Below are 19164 nucleotides of genomic sequence, written 5' to 3'. Positions count from 1 at the left end.
TGACAGAACTGTAGCAGCAGCCAGTCATGCAATTAACTATGGCAGAAATGGATTCTGATTCAAGCTTGAATTGTAGCTTTTGCAAGTGGGGTAAAGACAATTAAGGACATGTACAACGCTACTATGCCACACTCATCAACTTTACCAACATGCATTAGCTGTAAATTGAATGGCCAAGTTCAGATTGCAGAATGGGGGACCAAGAGAAAAATTCAGACTGTAAAAATGTAAATGCATGAACCACTTGTGTTTTTGCCTTTTCTCATCAGAGCATTTACGCCATTGTTGGTGGAAATGCGTGTTCATTGAAGATTGTACCTGTTTAATCTGGCAGTGGGGTAACTCTTTAACATGACATGATTGTCATCGACCTTTTTGCTCAAGTCTAAATTTGAAGTTTATGTCAAATAACTTATGCATGCTTTCATGAAGGAAACAAATAATAATTTGGAACTTTACATGAGCAAGGGACTTACACAGCAAACCAAGTCCCAGTTTATGTAGGAAAATCATGAACTACATCAAAGTATTAAAATTAGTCAAAATAGAAGGACCAAAAATATAATTTTACCATGAAAGTGAAACTAACCAAAAATATAATTTTACCATGAAAGTGAAACTATGTGCTGTATTTTCTTCTAATAAATAAAAAAGCATCAAGAGAGATTGCAATTAGAGGAAAGGTACCACATTATAGATGAATTCTGAGCACCTTCCAATTTTATTACTAGCAAGACGTACATCACCAGATATCAATGCTCCTTTGGACAAAATGTTAAAACAGAGTGCTTTTTAAAAAAAAAAGTTTAAATTACAGTGTTAATTTCCTTCCTTCTAATTTTTTCCTTCTGATAATGGTTAGGGAAGACAAATTCTCAAGGAGGTTTAGCTGAAAGCTTCCTGTGGGCTGTGGCATGCAGAAAGAAGTTTACAGCTGTGTTGTATGGACACCGCAATATGTCCAAGTGTCAAAGTGTCTCGTGTTAAGCTATATCAATTGAGTAAACCTACACTATAATCTTGTAATGACAGAGAGTGAGAGAGAGAGAGAGAAGCTGGTCAGAGATGAAGAACAATCTGATATTTCTTTCTTAACGAATCAGTAATTACGAGATAGTCTTGTATAAAGCTACAGTAACGAACTAACTAATTGCTATATTAAGATTATGACAAGTGTCACAATCTAAAGCTCTATACTCTAACATCTCAGACACTCCTCGAACACTCATCGGATATCCATATCTAATATAATGTGTTAATTCAATTATAATTCATATAAAATTAATAAACTACATCTGAAAGGCTTGGAAAACTTGAATTTCACTATATGCTCTTTTGAAATTGGAGTATGAACATCAATATTTTGTTTTGTTTTGTTTTGTTTTGTTTTGTTTTTTTATAAATATATATATATATAAGAATTATTATATGTATAAAAAATTAATTGTTGTGTTCCATGTCCTATTTTTTGAGATTTGCCGTTTTCCCGTATTCTATGTCGTGTATCCGTAGAGCCGTATTCGTGTCCGTGAAACATAAGTTTACAATTGCAGCATTGACTAAAAACCAAATACCTCATAATTGAGAAAGTGTTCAGAATCAGAACACATGCTAAGCTGCTTCCAATTATTAATGTGCAACTCATATAGCAAAAACAGAACATCCCAAAATTCAGAGAAGTGATTACCAAAAGCCTATATCAATGAATTTGACACAGAGGGGTGTCTATGTAATTATCAATTTTTTCTAAAACAAAGGATTTGTCTGATAGTCCAGTCCAATCCACTATGGATATGTGTGGTCCAACATGCGAAACATGGCCATTGTTTGAGAGGATTGATTTGCTTTCAATCCAGGCCCAACTCATTTATATACCAAACAAGGGATTATTTGGGCCAACAAACTGAGTCATCTCAAACATTGTAGCTTAGCTATACAAGACTTCATTGGAATGTTAATGTTTAACTTTTCACATTGTGGAGCACAGCTTGACTTTTCAAAATTTCAAAGTCGTCTAATGCATGTGGGCCACAGTGTTCATGTCGCATGTTGTTTTTTTCTGAACAAAATTGGATTTGACAACCCTTGAAGCACTTCTTGTTTTATATATGACAATTAAATTATATAAAAACAAAATATGTAAATCAATCTCATACGTATGAAGTGCTTGAGAATTCTAGTTACACCTTTTTATTTGATACATGATAGAATACATGAATTGAATTTGAATGCATGATGAAAATTGAACAATTTTTATTTATTTATACAGAAATGAAAATTACAAAACAAAATCTCTACAGCAAGGAAGTCCAAAGAAGTCAAAATAGAAGGGAGATACAATAGAGAGGGATAACTCATGCTCCCAATCAACAGAAGTCGTGAGGCCATGGCACATATTAGCTACATCATCCACAGTGAAATATGTACTAGTTTAGATATATATATATATATATAAGTGATATTCTAATTTAATCTAACCTAAACTACGATAAGATTGATTCGAATTTTGAACTCGGGTGCAAAGTGGGGAGCAAATCCGCTCTATCCTATTTGACTAAGCCCATGTCTGCGTTTAGATTAATTTTCTTAAGATATTTTGTTAGCACTAAAAAAGCACTTCACGAGCATCAAAATATCAATCGGTATACCACAATGTCAGAATATTGACAAGAGTTTCGTTTAGTTGATATCTGTTTGGAATTTAGCACGTATCATTAAAAAATGGAACCTATTTGAAATTTTCTGAGAGTTTTCTTCTTCGTCTCCATCTTCAATTCAACCTCTTGGTGAGGATTTAAAGGGAATATACCATTTAGTTTCCATATATATAACAAGTATAAATGTATTAACAAAACCCAGCTCTGAAAGAGCATGCAACAATTGCTTGCCTTCTTCATGAATCTGATGAGGGTTTAATTTGTAACAGGTCAAGTTGAATGTTGCACGGGTTGCACCATTTAAGCTGACATTACTACTGTACTGAAGTTCTGCTAATTTACAAAGTTTTCAGAAATCCAAAAAGAAAAAGAAAAAAAACGCATTGGGTTTTGTTTACACAAAAAACACAAGCAGGAGGTGTGCCAAAATATTGAAACATCACGGTCTAGTAATTAATTTAATATCATCAGGAAAGTCTTGAAAAAATGAGAGAAAGAAATGTCAGGAAAAGAGGAATCCATGGCGTAACTGCTGATGTTGACTCAACTTTGTAATTATGGCAAAATGATTCAGATTTCTGAAAGAGTCAGAGAAGCCATTAAAGGCATTTAGTGTTGCATATGCAACCAGCTTCAGAAATTGATGACAGGATATGTGCATCAGAGAGAGAGAGAGAGAGAGAGAAACCAGACCACCATCACGGCTTGTCCTCATCATCTTTCGCTGACGCTACAAACATTAATTCATTAAAAGAATTTAACTCTTTACCCTTCTCTTCAAAAATTTCAAATACTTTTTTTTTCTGTTCTCATTTCCTCATCCTTTATTCCTGTTCTTAACATATTTATGTGCCCTGATATGAGATCTGTAAGCAACAGCAAACTGGAGGAAATCATACACGAAATCACGTCAACCCCACCAGGCACCCCCCACCGTACAAGTTTTCTTCACACTGTCACACACACAGATCTATATAGCACACATTTTGAGAGAAATGAGTTACAGTGTGCCTAGGCAGTGCCATGAAATCTTAAGCAAATTAAGAAGACGATTAGTATGTCGACATTTTTATAAAAAAAAATGTTTGATACTCGGTATCATTTTATGGTACATTATCGACATTTGATCGCTTGATATTCGGTCTACATTTGGTACGTAATACATCGAGCAATACCAATAATCAGTAGATCGGTATTCAGTACTAGTCAATCGCTACTTCGCACACAGTTATTCATTTATTCAAGTTCTATAGTCTATACAAATAGTTTAAATATTATATGTACATATAGAACTAAGAAAATTGAAGTATGTAATTCTAGCTGCTAAGTACATCTCGCTTATGAGCAAAGAGGAGAGTGCTTCATAATTTAAGGTCTTGTGAACCCAGCCAGAGTCAGAGAAGTCCAATCTATCACATCGTTTTTTCCTTTACTTGTTTTGCATGAAAATTATATCCCTGGGAGCACAATCAAAATCACATTGTCTTGTGTTGTGTTGTCATTCAAAATATTAAAAAAAAAAATTCGCATTGTGTTGAAGAAAACTCAAATTTTTAAGAGGGTTATTTCAACAGTGTAAGAACTGGGGTTGCTTCTCAGATACAACTTAGTCATACATCTCACATCTGTCAGCCTTGAAAGATTATTCTCTCTCTGTATAATTCATATGATGGGATCAGATGGAATTAAAGCATAAGCTTGGATCACATCTTTCAAAGATATTAATAGCATAATAAAGATAATAAACATGATCTTTATAAAAGAACTCAGATCTACACAAATCCTTTACAATCCAACCAAACTAATCATCTGAATTATCACAGATCTAGAGTGATGGAGATTACAATACAATACACAGCTCCAAAGCTGGCTCCACCAACTAACACTAACAACAAAAGTAGTAAATTGAACATAAAAGAAAAAATACAAAAGATCATCAAACACTTGTTCTGCAGGCATGTAAATCTGCAGAGCAGCAACCAGAATTCATGTATAATATAAATAATAATCAGAAGGGAAAAAATGAGGAAAATTAACAGCGAATGTATTTAAGAAAATAGAACAAGGTTAATAATATTTAAGAGAGAGAGAGAGAGAGAGAGAGACCTAGTGTGGAAAATGGAAACCCTATATAGGCCATGGTGCTATAATGCACAAGTGAAAATAGGGTTGTGGTAGGTAAAAGAAGGCAATTAAAAGTGAAGTGTGGGATTAGAGAGAACAGAAGTGGACAGAGAAGATTCTTGAAAGCCATCATGAAAAAAACCAGCCCAATGATATGAACCTGAAAGAGTTAAAGGCCGTGGGGGAAGCCTGACAAAGAAAACGCAACCCTGCATATATGCTGCTAATATTCATGAAATTTAGAAGATAAATAAAATAAAAGAGTAATGATGAAGATCTTTTCCCCACTTCCGTCAGAGATAAAAGGTGAAAAGAGAAGAACAGTCAAACCCCTTCATCATTACACCAATCTGCATCTGCCTGCCCAACAACCCATGTACAAAATTTCTTTCTTTCAACAGAAAAAAGGGGGGGTTAAATAAAGTTCAGAAAAATACATAGATATAAAGGCAGAAAAGAAAAAAAATTCAACAAAAGATTGAAAAAAGGCCTCACCTTTGGATGATCAAGGCAAAAATCTAACATGGGTAAGTGAAGATCTGTGTGATTGGAAGCAATAATTGGGGGGAATGAAGCCTGGTCCGACGTCACTAAATGTAGAACCAAATGATCTGTCTCAACTGAGTCTATATTGTTAAAGATTGTTGATTAAAATTGACATCAATTGAGATGAAGATCATGGATCTAGTTAGGGGCCTCGAGCCAGACAACATTCCCCTCAAAAACAAATTAGCTTCCTCTTCTCTTTTGATCTTTGTTTGTTGCCTCTATTTCACAGAACCAAGTTTACCCAAGAAACCTCAGGCTACTTCTAAACTAAGCAGAGAAGACAGAGAGAAACAGAGGAGCGGAGTGTATGTGATTATGGTGAATGAGAAAAATGAAATGGGTGGTACGAGAGATGATGGGATAAAAAGGCTGAGACTTGTGAGAGAGAGAGAGAGAGAGAGAGAGAGAGAGGGTGAAAAGGACAAAGTAAATTAAAGTTGCAGAGACCCCTCCCATGACCCTACCAACTGGGTCTTGGGTTTACAGAAATGACCACGACCCAAAACCCCCTTCACTCTCTTCTCTCTCTATCTCTTTCTCTCACTCACTTGTCCCATCGTCTCTACCATGCAATATATATACATATATATATATACACACACAGAGCCTTAAACCCTCCCCTCACTCACTCACACACACACACACACACACTTTACACGTTAATATCAAATCCCTTGTCTCCTCTACAGCTTAATCATCATGACCTAATCATATCATCAGCCCACAACACTAATTCCATCAATCTCATCATCTCTCTACCCAAAGATTTCAACTTTAACAAAAACCCAATTCCACAAAGCCAACTCTAAGCACACCTAGCCTCTCTACGCTTTTTTTTCTTTTCCGTTTTCTGTGATGATATGAGGACGATGATTGATGAGTATTTATAACCCTAAAAATGAAAACCTATTTTGAGCCGTACGATGGTGACGAAGACCATGATAAAGATGAGACACCAACAAAGTAAACAAAAAGGATGAGTCTCAGTGGTTTAGTTGAGCTAATTCACCGACCCCTATATAGGAAATTTTTTTTTGGATTTTGGGTTTTTTTTCTACTTTTTTCTCTTTTTCTTTTGCATATGTTTTTGTTATTTGAATATAATTTATGGTGGAATTTGGTAAAGCATTTAATAATATTCACGAAAAGGAGAATCCCTCGTTGGGTGCGTTTTCACTTCTTTTTATTACTACGGTCGCGGGGGATTCAAGATGACGACACAGAGTGACTGACAAATTTAAAAAGTTGGGGGAAGGAGGAAGAAGAGTCAGCATTCAGGCTTTCAGGCTTTCAGGCTTACAGGCTTACAGGCTACAGCTCATTATTTTTCAGGTGCTTGCTGGTCTACTGTTCATAGAATGGTCTATCCATTCTCATTCCAAAATTCACCTATACATCATATATGTTATGTACATCATCATACACATTGCTTTGCCTAAATCTAAGCAAATCCACCTTGCATGTTGTTGTATATTAATTTTAAATGTTTAAACATATCAGAGATGGGAGGTACAATCTTATGCATATATAAATTGTCAACTCCGAATCGTTGATTGTTGTGAAGTCCACTATCACCAGTAATTCTCAAACACTAATAAACACGTGACGGCAAACACGACATTCCTCCAATATCATGATTACATTTTTATTGATAATGCAACTCATTAAGTTTTTCTTTTTCTTATACTAATCTCCAACAAGCATGTGAGTCTAAGCCTAAAGAAGTGAGTGAGAAGTTGAAAATGAAAATTACATAAAAGAAGTCATGTGTTGTCAAATCATAGCCAACTACAAATTGACGTTAATTTATCATCATGTAGCATATTTGACAAAGAAAACCAATAGCCTTTTGAAGTTATATATATAGATGATCAACCATCCTAGCTAGTATAGCAATTAATTCAAGCTTTGTCAAAGAAGCCACAGCAACCACAGAAAATAATTTTTTACAACTACAGGGATTGAAATTTAAATTCAAATTGGGTGCTTGGTGACCATGTTGCTTGAATAAGATAAACAAGTTTGTGCCAAAACAAAATTCAATTTTACACATATTTACCATCATTTTATTTATTTATAATAAAGCTATTTAAGAGAGAAAAAAAAAAAGTGGAAAACACAATTGATAGGAAGCATGGCAACATTTTGGTTGGATTCAGGACCACATTAAGATGTCCATTGACCTGCAGTCACCTCTTTGACCCCAGTCTCATGAGAAATAAATTTTTTTTTTTAAAGAAAAATTTGTGAGATTTGCATTTCTCTTTTCCCGGGCTCCCTAATTTCATGGTGATTGACCTAAAAGCATCTTTAGACGGATACCAAACTTTACCTAGATTTTTGTTCTTTCCCAATTCCCACCACACATATTAACGGCATTGTCTCCTCCCCATTTCCTCATCAAAATTCTTCAAACATTTATTTCCAAAGCTCAGTACCTACCTGCTGTGTGACCAATTTGTAATCACAACCCCATTCATCAAATCGCTTTGATGGACAAAAATATGGTGCTTTACCTTTCCTTTTTTTCACCATTAATAACATTTTGAGATAGAGCTTCAAATTTAGAAGTTTTCTTTAAGAATTGCAATGGTAACTTTCTTTGCATTGCGTTCGACATTAAAACTAAGACGTTCATGACGTTGAGTCATCACATAGAAGTGGACTACACATGGTGTTTTGTGTGTGTCCGGTGCATTTCCCTAGATGGCCAATCATAAATATGGATCCAGCTGACTATCTACTCCATTTCCCATTTCTCATTTACATTTTCTTTTTCAAATAAGCTGATTTCTAAAGCACTTTGTTGCAGCAGCAGCCACTAATTGATCTTAAAAGCTTTAACCCCATTGTTAAATATAATCTTGTTGCTTAAAATAATGAAGCTATTGGCCTCGTCCCCATACAAATAAAACATTAAGAAAACGAAGGTGCAAGAGTAGTTGCAAAAAGTGGAAAAGGTGACGGCCCTTTTGCTCTGGCTTTTCTCTCATGTAGGCCTTGATTGAGCAAGGAAGATTCTTTGCAAACTACACAACGTAGAAAATAAAACCAAGGCTTTGGTGGGAGTGTTTCTTATATAAATTTATATATATTTCAAACTTCAAACTCGAACATACATACCACGACGCATTAAGTTTTGCTTTAGTAGTTTTTATATAAATAAAGCTCCAATGAAACAACTGAGAAAGTGCAGGAGCTGCTGGAGGAGACAGTTTACTGGCAAACGTAGCAATATTTTTATCATTATTATAAAAGCTACCGGTACCAATATGTCAGTTCTGGACTTCTTTTTCTTTTTAAAAGATTTTTCTGACTTGTTAGGCAATTTTTCATTTTCACAGTGTCATTGGTGTGGGTTTGTCCGGTTGATTAGTTTGAAGGCCCAAATCGCAATTGAATTCGGGCTCCATTTATATAAATTTGAAGCAAGTCCACCTCAAACTTCAGGAACTGTAAAATTCCTTGTTTACAAACTTTAGTTATATATAACAGAGGAAATTGACAGGTCCCAGAGCATATAACAAGTGTAGAAACTAATATTCAAAGGGATCCTTAATCACTAAAATCATGAAAAGGTGAAGAACTTCGTAAGCAATTGGAAATGTGATATTCAACCACTCATGCATGAGAGCTTCTTGAATTCACATCCCATCAGATTACAAGCATGGTATTGGTAAGACGTGGACTCGAAGAACATGACACATAAACAAATCACACATTTAAGGCTCCGGTTTGACCTTCATATCCCCATTCTGTAATATGCTTTGTGCTTGTGCAAGCCGTTTTGTTTCCTGTATCGTAAGTAAACAGCTTAAACCCCTACGAGAATAATAATGAACCACACACACACAAATATCGACAATAACTCGAACACAATATGGACAATAAACACAAACAATCTGACTTCTGCTGGGTGCAGAGTCAACACATTGGCAGCAGATTTAGTTGCCAAAAGGTAAACCTTCAGAGGACGGTTGTTGATCTCGATGAATGACCAAAAAGAAAGAAAGGCAGAAGGTTTCTTCACTTAATTTGTATAAAAAGAATATGCAGTCAAAGTACATCTGTGAAGGAGGCTAATAAGTTTTATAAATCCTTGTACAAGATGTTAGTGGGCCAATGCAAGGTAACTTACAGAAGCAGATGCAGCACGTATTTCTCTGTAAGATTGAACTTCATCAGGAAATGTTTCTTCAAGTTCCTCCAGAAGATGTTTGCGTAAATTCTAAAAAAAAACATGAGTAGAATGTTGAATCATGACAAACTTGGAAACAATGAAATGGAACTAAGCAATATTTTCACACTGTAAAAGTTACCTTGAAGGTATCGGTTCTGCCTTTAGTGATCTGATTTTTGGCAATGCAGCTGTTAATGACATCCCTTGTAAATTCATCAGGATTCTTCCCGTCGTCAATCAAACTAAACAAAATTAATAAGTCAACAGTAGTCAGAGTTTGTCCATAAAGGAGGAACCTTCAGTTGTTAGAAAGCAAATTTGAGAAGAAGCCTCACTTAAAAACTTCCATAGGAACCTGGATATTGCATTTTTCGGACAACTTAGCCATGTTGTCAAGCTCAATAACAAGAGCATTTCTGAGAGATCAAACCTAATGTGAGAAAGTCTTCAAGCAACAATAAATATATTGAGAACAAAAGGTTTGAATAATTATTGAAGAAGCTCAGACTGAGAAAATTACAGGCGTTGGAGGAGGGGGAGCTGAGAGGCGGCATTGAACGAAGAGACAGTGAGGTAGAGCTGGTGAATGAGCCCCAAAATTTTCTGAATAGAGTTATTGACCTCGTTCAGGTTTTGCTTTGGATCATCCACCACTGTTACTCCAGTTATATCATTCGTTTGAGGGACCAAAACCCCGTTTCCTCCACTCCCACCGGTTGCAGCTGTTGCATTCTGTGATGTATCCATCTCAGTCCACTATAAAGCTCTTTAAAAACGTACCTGTCAAGCGGAAATGAGCCAATTAGCAGTAAAACATTAGATAAATAACAGTTTTTCGTGAAATTGGTAGTTTCGAACTTCCCAAAATACAAACAGTAAAAGTGCAGCTGATGCAAATATTTGTGCATGTGATTCATATAACAAACCTACTTGGCTTCAGTAAAACTTGAAATAAACTTTTCATCTGCATTTTTTTTCAGTTTCCAAGAGAGACACCACAGTTATTTTCTTATGGAAACATAAAATTGGGTTTGTATTTTCATAACAAGCAACAGAACAACCAACTTACAATTCATCTGTAAGAGCAAATTCAACCTGTTTGCTAAAACACGCTATGTTATTCTAACTCTATGTCCAAGTCACCTAAAATTTTCAGTCTATATAGGTAAAAGAAAATATCCAGAGCTTGCTTTACACAGCACTTCTCTTTCCACTTCAATAAATTGTGTAGTCTAAAATTTCCAATAATCTCAAACTTGAAGACAACAGTAAGATTAGTATATACCTATAATTAAAGTTTCTTTCAGTTAAGTAAAGCAATCAAATTTCGAACATCAGGATTGAAACCTTCAATTTCAATTCCGAAGCTCAAATTTTTCCAAGACATATGGGAAAAGATTTCTAACAAGCTTGCTCTCCTTTTTCCAAAATCGAATGCAACCCAATATAATTCCGCTAAAATACAATAATCCCAATTTTCTGGTACCAATTAAAGTTGCCAAACTCCAATTTTCATATTCGATAAGAACCCAACATCTATCAAAACCTGATTGAAATTGAGCCCTAATTAGCCAAAAAGATGACCCATCTAGCTTTTCTTTAGAACGAAAAGATGTTAACTTTGAATAATTTCAAATTTAGGTTACCTGGTGAGAATTGCTTGTTGAAGTCCAGGCGCGGAAGCTTTTCTCCTACCAACGGAAAGAGGAGTTTCAGACTCTTTTCGAAGCGACGTCGCTTTTGAGTCATAATATTTGTTTCGGTTAATTCCATTTTCTTTTAGATGGGACTTTTGTTTTTTGGGCCAGGCCCATTATTAGGGTGCATTACTGAAGTGGACTGACCTCAGTTAAGCCCAAAAAGGCCCAATAAGACCCAACATTGCCGCTTCTTACTTTGCAAGCTTTGAACTTCTCAAGTTTTAAAAAGTTCTGTTCTAAGTTTTTTTTTTAAATACAACTGATATTGAGAGAGGGAAGAATGAATCGAAACCGAACACGGATGTCGGGATAAATATTCTTAACCACTTGAGCTACAAACCCTTCGCAAGTGTTGTTGAATTTGGAAAATTTTAAAAATAATTATAGATACCACTTTTTACTTGTGCAAATAAAGCTAACTTTAGGCTACATTTCCCCTAAAAAATTGTCGGATTGTTTCTGAAATGGCGAGTCCTCCCTTTGCCAGTTCGGATTTTAGGTAAGATGTGGACCAACAAGACCAAATACCAAAACCTAGCACATGAAAAGACAGAGGCAGAGCACGTAAAGCAGAGGAACCATCCCATTAATATTCTTGCTTTTTCTATATAGCCCAGCCCAGCCCAGCCCAGCCCAGCCCAGCTTTTAAATAAAATAAAATAAAGAGAATAGCCCAAATTGTATCCTACACCCAATCCGATTTTATCCCCCCAACAACCTTCTTCTCTCTCCATCCAAGAGCCAACCTGTGTGAACCTCTCCCGTTGTCTGCCCATCTCCACCACTTCACATGTGAGTGCCCATCTCTCTTATTTTTTATTTTCTTTCATTTTCTTTTTCTTCTTCATTTTTATTTTTAGTCGAACTTTTTTTATTTTTCTTCTTCTTGTACACTACTTTTTCTTGTGATTTAATTATAAGATTATTTCAAAAAATTTATTTACGGATTTAGAAATTATAGGGTTTTTTTTTCCAACTAATGTGTAATAGAAATTTATGAGTGCTACTCTCTAGTAATTTATTTTTTTAATTGAAGTTGTGTTATTAAGTTATTAGCACCTAGGTGTACGTTTTCTTTTTTATCAATCGTGTCGTCGAGTTTTGTTTTATGTGTAACTAGGGAAGTTCTTGAGAATGTAGTTGAATACGTAGAAGTAAATAATAAACGTGTTTAACATGTTATATACAAATTCGAAAATGTCATAAAAACAAAGTATATAGATTATGCCAAAATTTCAATAAAAGCTTTCCGATTGGAAAAATTGTTTTGAATCTCAGATCCGTGCATGAGAAGAGAATATGTCTCCCTCCACATTGAATAATACTAACTCAAAAGCATGCAAACATTAATCTTTACAACACATGCTTAAAGTAAGAACACTGCATATAAAAATTGTCTTAATCTATACTACGTGGTCCTAATTATTTACTAAATTGCTTCTCGCTAATGAGAATTTTAATTAAGAAAGTATAATGAACCCTTTACCTGAACAAGTCCATATTCACTTCTGAAATCACAACAATGGAACCGAAGCTTGAAACAAGTCCATATCCATTTGATGTATGTCAACGATTCCTTCAATATATAATTCGTTCAACCCTGATGCAGGTTTGTGGCGATTCATATCAGAATCGCATTGGTGATATATTATTAATTCTTGCACAAGAAAACGTATTTTTCTAGCATTTTTCTGATAAATAAAACCAGTGACAAATCCAATAAGCTTGTATTCGCCATCAATGACAATTGACTGCCTCCAATCATCTATATATGGAAAGGATAATAGAGAATTAGAACTTGGCTTGTGACTAGATAATATTGTAAGGTATAATTAATGGCCACTAATGGCAATCAGAGTTGGGGAATTATTAATCTATATGCGTGCGGGGATATCATACAACTTTTCTGAATTGTAAGTGCTTAATCTCGATGTGCACTTTTATATATATATCATATACAAAATATATTTTACAAGGATAGCACCTGTTGCCTACATTGCCTTAGTCAAATAATCTCATGAATCCATATTGACGTATATATATAAAGATTATATCCTTTTGAGTGCAAGATATTTATCCTGGTGTTCGCACGTTATTACAGTTCGAACATTATTATAAACAAAAAGAAAAACATGAAGAGTAGTAGAAAATACATGGCATCATAAGAGAAAATATGTATGTGTGCGTGTGAGCTTTTGCAGTGAAATCGCATAAGCACCTATGTTTATTTAAATTTATATGCACATGTTGCCCACATTGCCTTAGTCAAATATCTCATGAATCCATATTGACGTATGTAAAGATTATATCCTTTTGAGTGCAAGATACATGAATATATATGCTCATTCGGATGTCTACATATTATTTTTGTGCGGAAATCATTGTAAATAGGGAGGAAAGCAGGAAGGGATAGTAGAAAATATTTGGCATCCGCATGGTAATAACGTTCGGACATCCATATAAGAGAATATATATATATATATATGTGTGCGCGATTTTGCAGTGAAATCACATAAATAATTGAAGCATCTATGTGTATTTATATTTATATTAATTATTGCACTTGTACATGGCTCAAATTAATTTGAACTCCAAATGGTGCTTATAAATTCAGTTTATTGTGAGATATTATAAATGTTGTAAATAATTAACGTGTTAATTAAGTATTAAAATAATATTATTGTTCAGTTTGTAACCGGCGTAATTAGCACACCACTAAGGTAGCTGAGCCATACTGATGAGCAGTGTAGTGAGCTCATTTTCAGGTCAAGCCCAAGTGGTTGATGAACCATTGGTCTACAGACTGATCAATTAAATACCGCGTCATGTATTCTCCAATGAAAAGGATTAAACCCTCGTCAGTGAAATTCATCTATCAAATCATATCAGATTTGTTTCTTTAAAAAAAAGTTGGATTTCGAGATTTTTTATCACCATTTGAGTCATATCATGCAAGTGGCAAGCATCAAGTGCAAATTAGAATTGATGAGCCAAACCTAGCATCCCTCATGCATATCTCTATTAAATTAATTAATATATTAAGAGAGTTTTGTTGAATAACCCACTTGTGACTAATTGATCACCACAAAAATTATGCAAATTGTGATTTGTGGTCAAACATGATGAGAATTGAGAGCAACGGATAATCAATTGTCGAATTTAATTGGAGAGTTTTAAAGCTAACTTCTCAAAAGAATATTGAATATAAGATTGAAAAGACAAAAAAGAAACATCAAATTGGAATGAGTTGAGTGAACGTGGACCTTGCAATGCCACCTTTTTTTTTTTTTTTAATCTTTTCCTTTTGGTCAAAATGAGTCTTTTCTTTTTAGTCAAAATGAAGAAGAGGAAGGGGAAGACTCACACACAGTATCACGGAGGTTGAACCCATAACCGCTTAAAAGTACGTTTTAAACACCCTTATTTGAGCAAATTTCCGAAATATGTGTTCCCACAACCCCGTTAATACCTTGCAATGCCACCTTCAATTACCCAATATAAGTGGGATGGTCTTCCCACTCAACCAAGTAAAATGGCAACAAATTAATCTTGGGATATGATTTCACTAATACCGAGTGATAATTGGCTAATTAACCTTGCAATGCCACCTTCAATTAGCCAATTATCACTCAGTATTAGTGAAATCATATCCCAATATTAATTTTTTGCCATTTTACTTGATTGAGTGGGGAAGACCATCCCACTCATATGGGGTACATTGACTAAACTTATAAGTAAGGTTGAGGTAGTTATTACAAAAAATAGAATGCTTTCAGTCAACAATTGAAGAGGGAAAATTACAAAACCAAATAAAAAAATAATCCATTCATTAGAAATCTTTGAGACAAGGGACGATATTATAATAAGTGGAGAAATATTCAATGCGAAATTCCTAGAAGGGCATGAATAAAATAATGTATGAAGAAGGTTTGAAGCTATTTTGGCTGGACAAGAACATATTCCCAGTTTTGCGGTTTGACTTCTTGCTGCAAGTGGGAAATCAAGTATTAATTACATTAAACAATACAATGTTCTATACGATTGGTTCTTGATGAATCTTAATGCATTCAAACAATAAAGAAAAATATATAATTAAAGTTTAGATTAGACTCACCATTAACAGTGAGTCCCATATCCAGCAGTATTAATTAGTGACACACATGATGCAATCGACTACTTTTTTTTTTAATAAGATATCACGCATAATTAGAGATCTGTTAATTAAGAAAGTAAATATAGATATGCTTCGAATGAAGAGCGGAACCAGAATGTTTTTATACGAATGGGCTCAAAGAAGAAAGCTTGAAGTTTGAAATCTTTGAGGTATGGCTAAATGGACATGTGCTTGCATAGAATTGTGAAATGAGGTTGTAATGTCTAAAAATTAGTACTAAATTCCCAAACATTGCCCAGCGTTTAGCATAATTCCGCTAGCGTGTCGAATTTAGGATGAATCACATACGTAAATCTTTTGAGATATGTCGGAATGGGATATGTGAACAAATTTGTAGCATCGAAAATTAAAGTGCAGACAAAAGGTGATCAATTATTGACGTCTCTATCTATCGATTATCGATAGATGGATGTTTCTCGATCATGCACAGGATATTATCTACAGTATAGTGCAGTACATATAGATCTGTATCTTTAATTTTTAGCCTTTGGTTCGTTCTTAGTACCAATTTGAAATAAGCGCATGCATGATGCGCATCACAACGCATCTCAAACGAGCAACAAGGATTCGCGTCCTTCATAACCATTTAAGGCCAAATCTCTATGAACAGAACAGAGAACAGTGTGGTCAGGTCAATTCAATATCTTCTCACTTTTTAACGTGGATGGTCTTTCAGATTTCTTCTGATAAGGTTTGTCGTCCAAACAAACATGTCGAATATTTTTTGGATTATTAGAACTGAAGTTCTTCGTAAATAATCTACATCAAAATTTAACCAGCGTTTGGTATTCTTTTTCTTTTTTCCGATCAAGTTGATGTTGGGCATCCTATTTAAGTAAGGAAGTCAAAATATTTAAGTAGGGACTCAAAAACTTTAAAAACAAGGAATTCTAATTAAAATTTATGTTTTAAAACTCAAAAACTTGTTTGATAAAAAGGAAAAACTTTCTTTCTAATGTTTTTTTAGTTATTTTTTATGAATAAATCATGAACAAATTTTGACCACGTGGGACCAAAGAGTCCAGGTGACTATTTCATGTGGTCTCCAAAAGACTCTATAAAATCCCACCCGACTTCTCATTACTTCATAGTCCAACCCAAAATTGGAAACCAACCACACTATATTCCCTCCTCCCAAAGATATATCACTGCCCTTTCTCCATGGAAACTCCGATTGATCACAGCTTGTGGGTTTTGGCCCTCTTCTCCAAATGCCAAGTCTTGTCTTCCACGGCCACTCTCTTCGTCTTTCTCATCCTGGCCGCAGTTTCGCTAGCTGCGGCTGTCTTCTTCTGGGTCTCAACTCCCGGAGGCCCGGCATGGGGAAGGCACCATTGGAAAACAGGAAACACTCTTCGTAAACTTGTTCAAAACCATAAAAATCAACTCTCCACCACCACCCCAATTCCTGGGCCACGTGGATTTCCAATCATAGGCAGCATGAACCTCATGACCAACCTAGCACACCACAAGCTCACCAAAGCAGCTGAGCTCTTCCAAGCAAAGAGGCTCATGGCTTTCAGCTTGGGTGAGACACGTTTCGTCGTCACATGCAACCATAACGTCGCCAAGGAGATCCTCAACAGTCCCATTTTCGCCGCCCGTCCGGTGAAAGAGTCGGCTTATGGGCTCATGTTCAACAGGGCAATTGGGTTCGCTCCATATGGAAATTACTGGCGTGCCCTCAGACGCATCGGCGCCGCCCACCTCTTCTCCCCGAAGCAAATCTCCGCCTCCGAGCATCAACGGTTCCAAATCGTCGAACAAATGGTCTCCATGATTTCGGCACGTGCTGAGAACAGCTTCTGCATTCGCGACATTCTCCGGCGAGCTTCGCTGAACAACATGATGTGCTCGGTTTTCGGACGTAAATATGAGCTGGGCTCGTCGAACGAAGAGACGGAGGTCCTGAGCCGGCTCGTGGACGAAGGCTATGACCTGTTGGGGAAGCTCAACTGGTCTGATCACCTTCCGTGGCTCGCCGGTCTGGACCTTCAGAGCGTCCGGTCTAGATGCTCCAAGCTCGTTCCTGAAGTCAACCGATTCGTCAGCCGAATCATTCAAGAACACAGAGCTCATACCAGCCGGAAGAACCATGACTTTGTGGATGTTCTTCTCTCTCTTGATGGACCTGATAAGTTGTTGGAGAGTGACATGATCTCAGTTCTTTGGGTAAGAATCTCTAAATCCAGAACTATGCAAGAAGTTTGAATACAAGTGATAGGTTAAATTACTTTAAAATTAATTTAAGAAAAGAATATTCGAGTAACGTGACAAAATCACTGTTCTAACTAACTCGCTTAACCGGGTTGCTTTCAATTTCTTTTTATTTGCAACTTTCTGTATAAGTCATTTAGTGGGTCTTTCTCAACTTTATTAATGTTTAATAACTATTGTTTTTTTATGGAATATATTTGTTCCATGTGTCATACTACACTACAGGAGATGATATTCAGAGGAGCAGACACTGTGGCGGTTTTGATCGAGTGGATTTTGGCAAGGATGGTGCACCACCACGATGTCCAATCAAAGGTGCACGAGGAGCTCGATCGGGTCGTCGGATCACGGCCGTTGGTTGAGTCAGACATTCAATCAATGGTTTATTTGCCAGCAGTGGTCAAAGAAGTCCTGAGGCTACACCCACCGGGCCCACTCCTATCCTGGGCCCGCTTGTCTATCAGAGACACCGTCGTGGATGGCTATCCCGTGCCTGCGGGGACCACAGCTATGGTGAACATGTGGGCCATCACCAGGGACCCAGAAGTGTGGGAGGACCCATTGGAGTTCAAGCCAGAGAGGTTTGTTTCGTCCAAGGATGCTGACATGCAGTTTTCTGTGTTGGGGTCTGATTTGAGGCTGGCGCCGTTTGGTTCGGGCACGAGGAGCTGCCCGGGGAAGGCATTGGGGTTGACCACGGTCAGCTTTTGGGTGGGGTCCTTGCTGCATGATTTTAAGTGGGCAAAGTCGGATCCTAATGACTCGGTGGACCTATCCGAAGTGCTCAGGCTTTCTTGCGAAATGAAACACCCACTCACTGTAAAAGTCAACCATAGGAATTGACCGAAAGTGCATGGCAGGCAACATATATTGCTCTCCTTAGCCTATAAGAAAATAGTAGTATAAGAATCTATGTTTAGAAGTTGTATAAACAAAGAAAACCCTAAAGGTTTTCAACTAGTTTATCTGCAACTCATGTATCGTACTTTTAGTTGTGACCATGAAAGAATGTACTAGGTTGTATGAGAATAAAACTTAATATTCAGTGCTTCTATTTGAACCAATATTGGATATGCTGGTGCTAGCCTTTTGTGAATTTATGCCTTTGTTTTTTTTGTCTGACGGAATAGGAAAACACATGACACTGAATGAAAGCACGTGGGCACATTGACCCAGTTGCATATTCAGTGAGAAATTGATATTTGATCTAAAGTAGAGGAAGCAAAACAATAAATAAACCGTTTCGGGATCCTTTTTTCTAAACAAATCTAATTCACGCAGTTCGGTTAGAGATGTGATTAGTTATGTGGTCATCTAAAATATGCTATCAGAATGAATTAAATGCGAAAGCCACAGCCACTAGTCATAAGCAACAAGTTGATAGAGAGCCTGGATTGAACGACACAAATGAAAGTTGATGGCGAACGATGAGAGAAGTGCCTTGGCCATTACGGCTAAAGACTACATGGGGGTTGAGGCTGTCGTTTGCATGTTTTAGTAATTAAAGTGGTATTTGGTCAAGTCCAAATCAAATCTATTGTGATGCCCACTAGTTATTGGTAA

The 19164-nt window shown here is 36.2% G+C and overlaps 2 protein-coding genes across 3 annotated transcripts; one reads left to right on the top strand and one right to left on the bottom strand.

Annotated features, from left to right (window-relative positions):
* Window positions 1–8702: 8702 nt before the first annotated feature.
* Window positions 8703–11254, bottom strand: LOC110758883 (mediator of RNA polymerase II transcription subunit 10b-like). Of its 2 annotated transcripts, none has more exons than XM_021960843.2 (6): window positions 11157–11254; window positions 10031–10290; window positions 9846–9926; window positions 9650–9752; window positions 9469–9558; window positions 8703–9124 (listed from the first exon to the last, which is right to left on the bottom strand). In XM_021960843.2, the coding sequence occupies exons 2-6, from the start codon at window positions 10255–10257 to the stop codon at window positions 9053–9055; spliced, it is 573 nt and encodes a 190-aa protein (XP_021816535.1). In that variant the 5' UTR covers window positions 10258–10290; window positions 11157–11254; the 3' UTR covers window positions 8703–9052. The 2 variants fall into 2 exon arrangements, with proteins under 2 accessions (XP_021816535.1, XP_088109146.1); XM_088253020.1 differs by lacking the exon at window positions 11157–11254 and adding an exon at window positions 10796–10818.
* Window positions 11255–16463: 5209 nt separating this feature from the next.
* Window positions 16464–18651, top strand: LOC110758930 (cytochrome P450 78A9). The gene is made up of 2 exons (XM_021960905.2): window positions 16464–17556; window positions 17827–18651. The coding sequence occupies exons 1-2, from the start codon at window positions 16546–16548 to the stop codon at window positions 18442–18444; spliced, it is 1629 nt and encodes a 542-aa protein (XP_021816597.1). The 5' UTR covers window positions 16464–16545; the 3' UTR covers window positions 18445–18651.
* The last annotated feature ends 513 nt before the right edge of the window (window positions 18652–19164 follow it).

The sequence above is a fragment of the Prunus avium genome, chromosome 5 (assembly GCF_965620075.1).
Source record: "Prunus avium chromosome 5, drPruAviu1.hap1.1, whole genome shotgun sequence".
Taxonomy (NCBI): Eukaryota; Viridiplantae; Streptophyta; class Magnoliopsida; order Rosales; family Rosaceae; genus Prunus; species Prunus avium.
The sequence above is the reverse complement of the archived record's forward strand: the minus strand, read 5'-3'. Positions and strand labels throughout refer to the sequence as shown.

Bases quoted from the DNA above. Each gene is read 5' to 3' on its own strand.
- LOC110758883 (XM_021960843.2), bottom strand. From the start codon at position 10,257: ATGGATACATCACAGAATGCAACAGCTGCAACCGGTGGGAGTGGAGGA. The intron at 9,559-9,649 runs GTAACTTTTACA...GTTTTTTTTTAG, and splicing joins GCAGAACCGATACCTTCAAG to AATTTACGCAAACATCTTCT. The intron at 9,125-9,468 runs GTAAGTTACCTT...CTTACGATACAG, and splicing joins TACGTGCTGCATCTGCTTCT to GAAACAAAACGGCTTGCACA.
- LOC110758930 (XM_021960905.2), top strand. From the start codon at position 16,546: ATGGAAACTCCGATTGATCACAGCTTGTGGGTTTTGGCCCTCTTCTCC. The intron at 17,557-17,826 runs GTAAGAATCTCT...ACTACACTACAG, and splicing joins ACATGATCTCAGTTCTTTGG to GAGATGATATTCAGAGGAGC.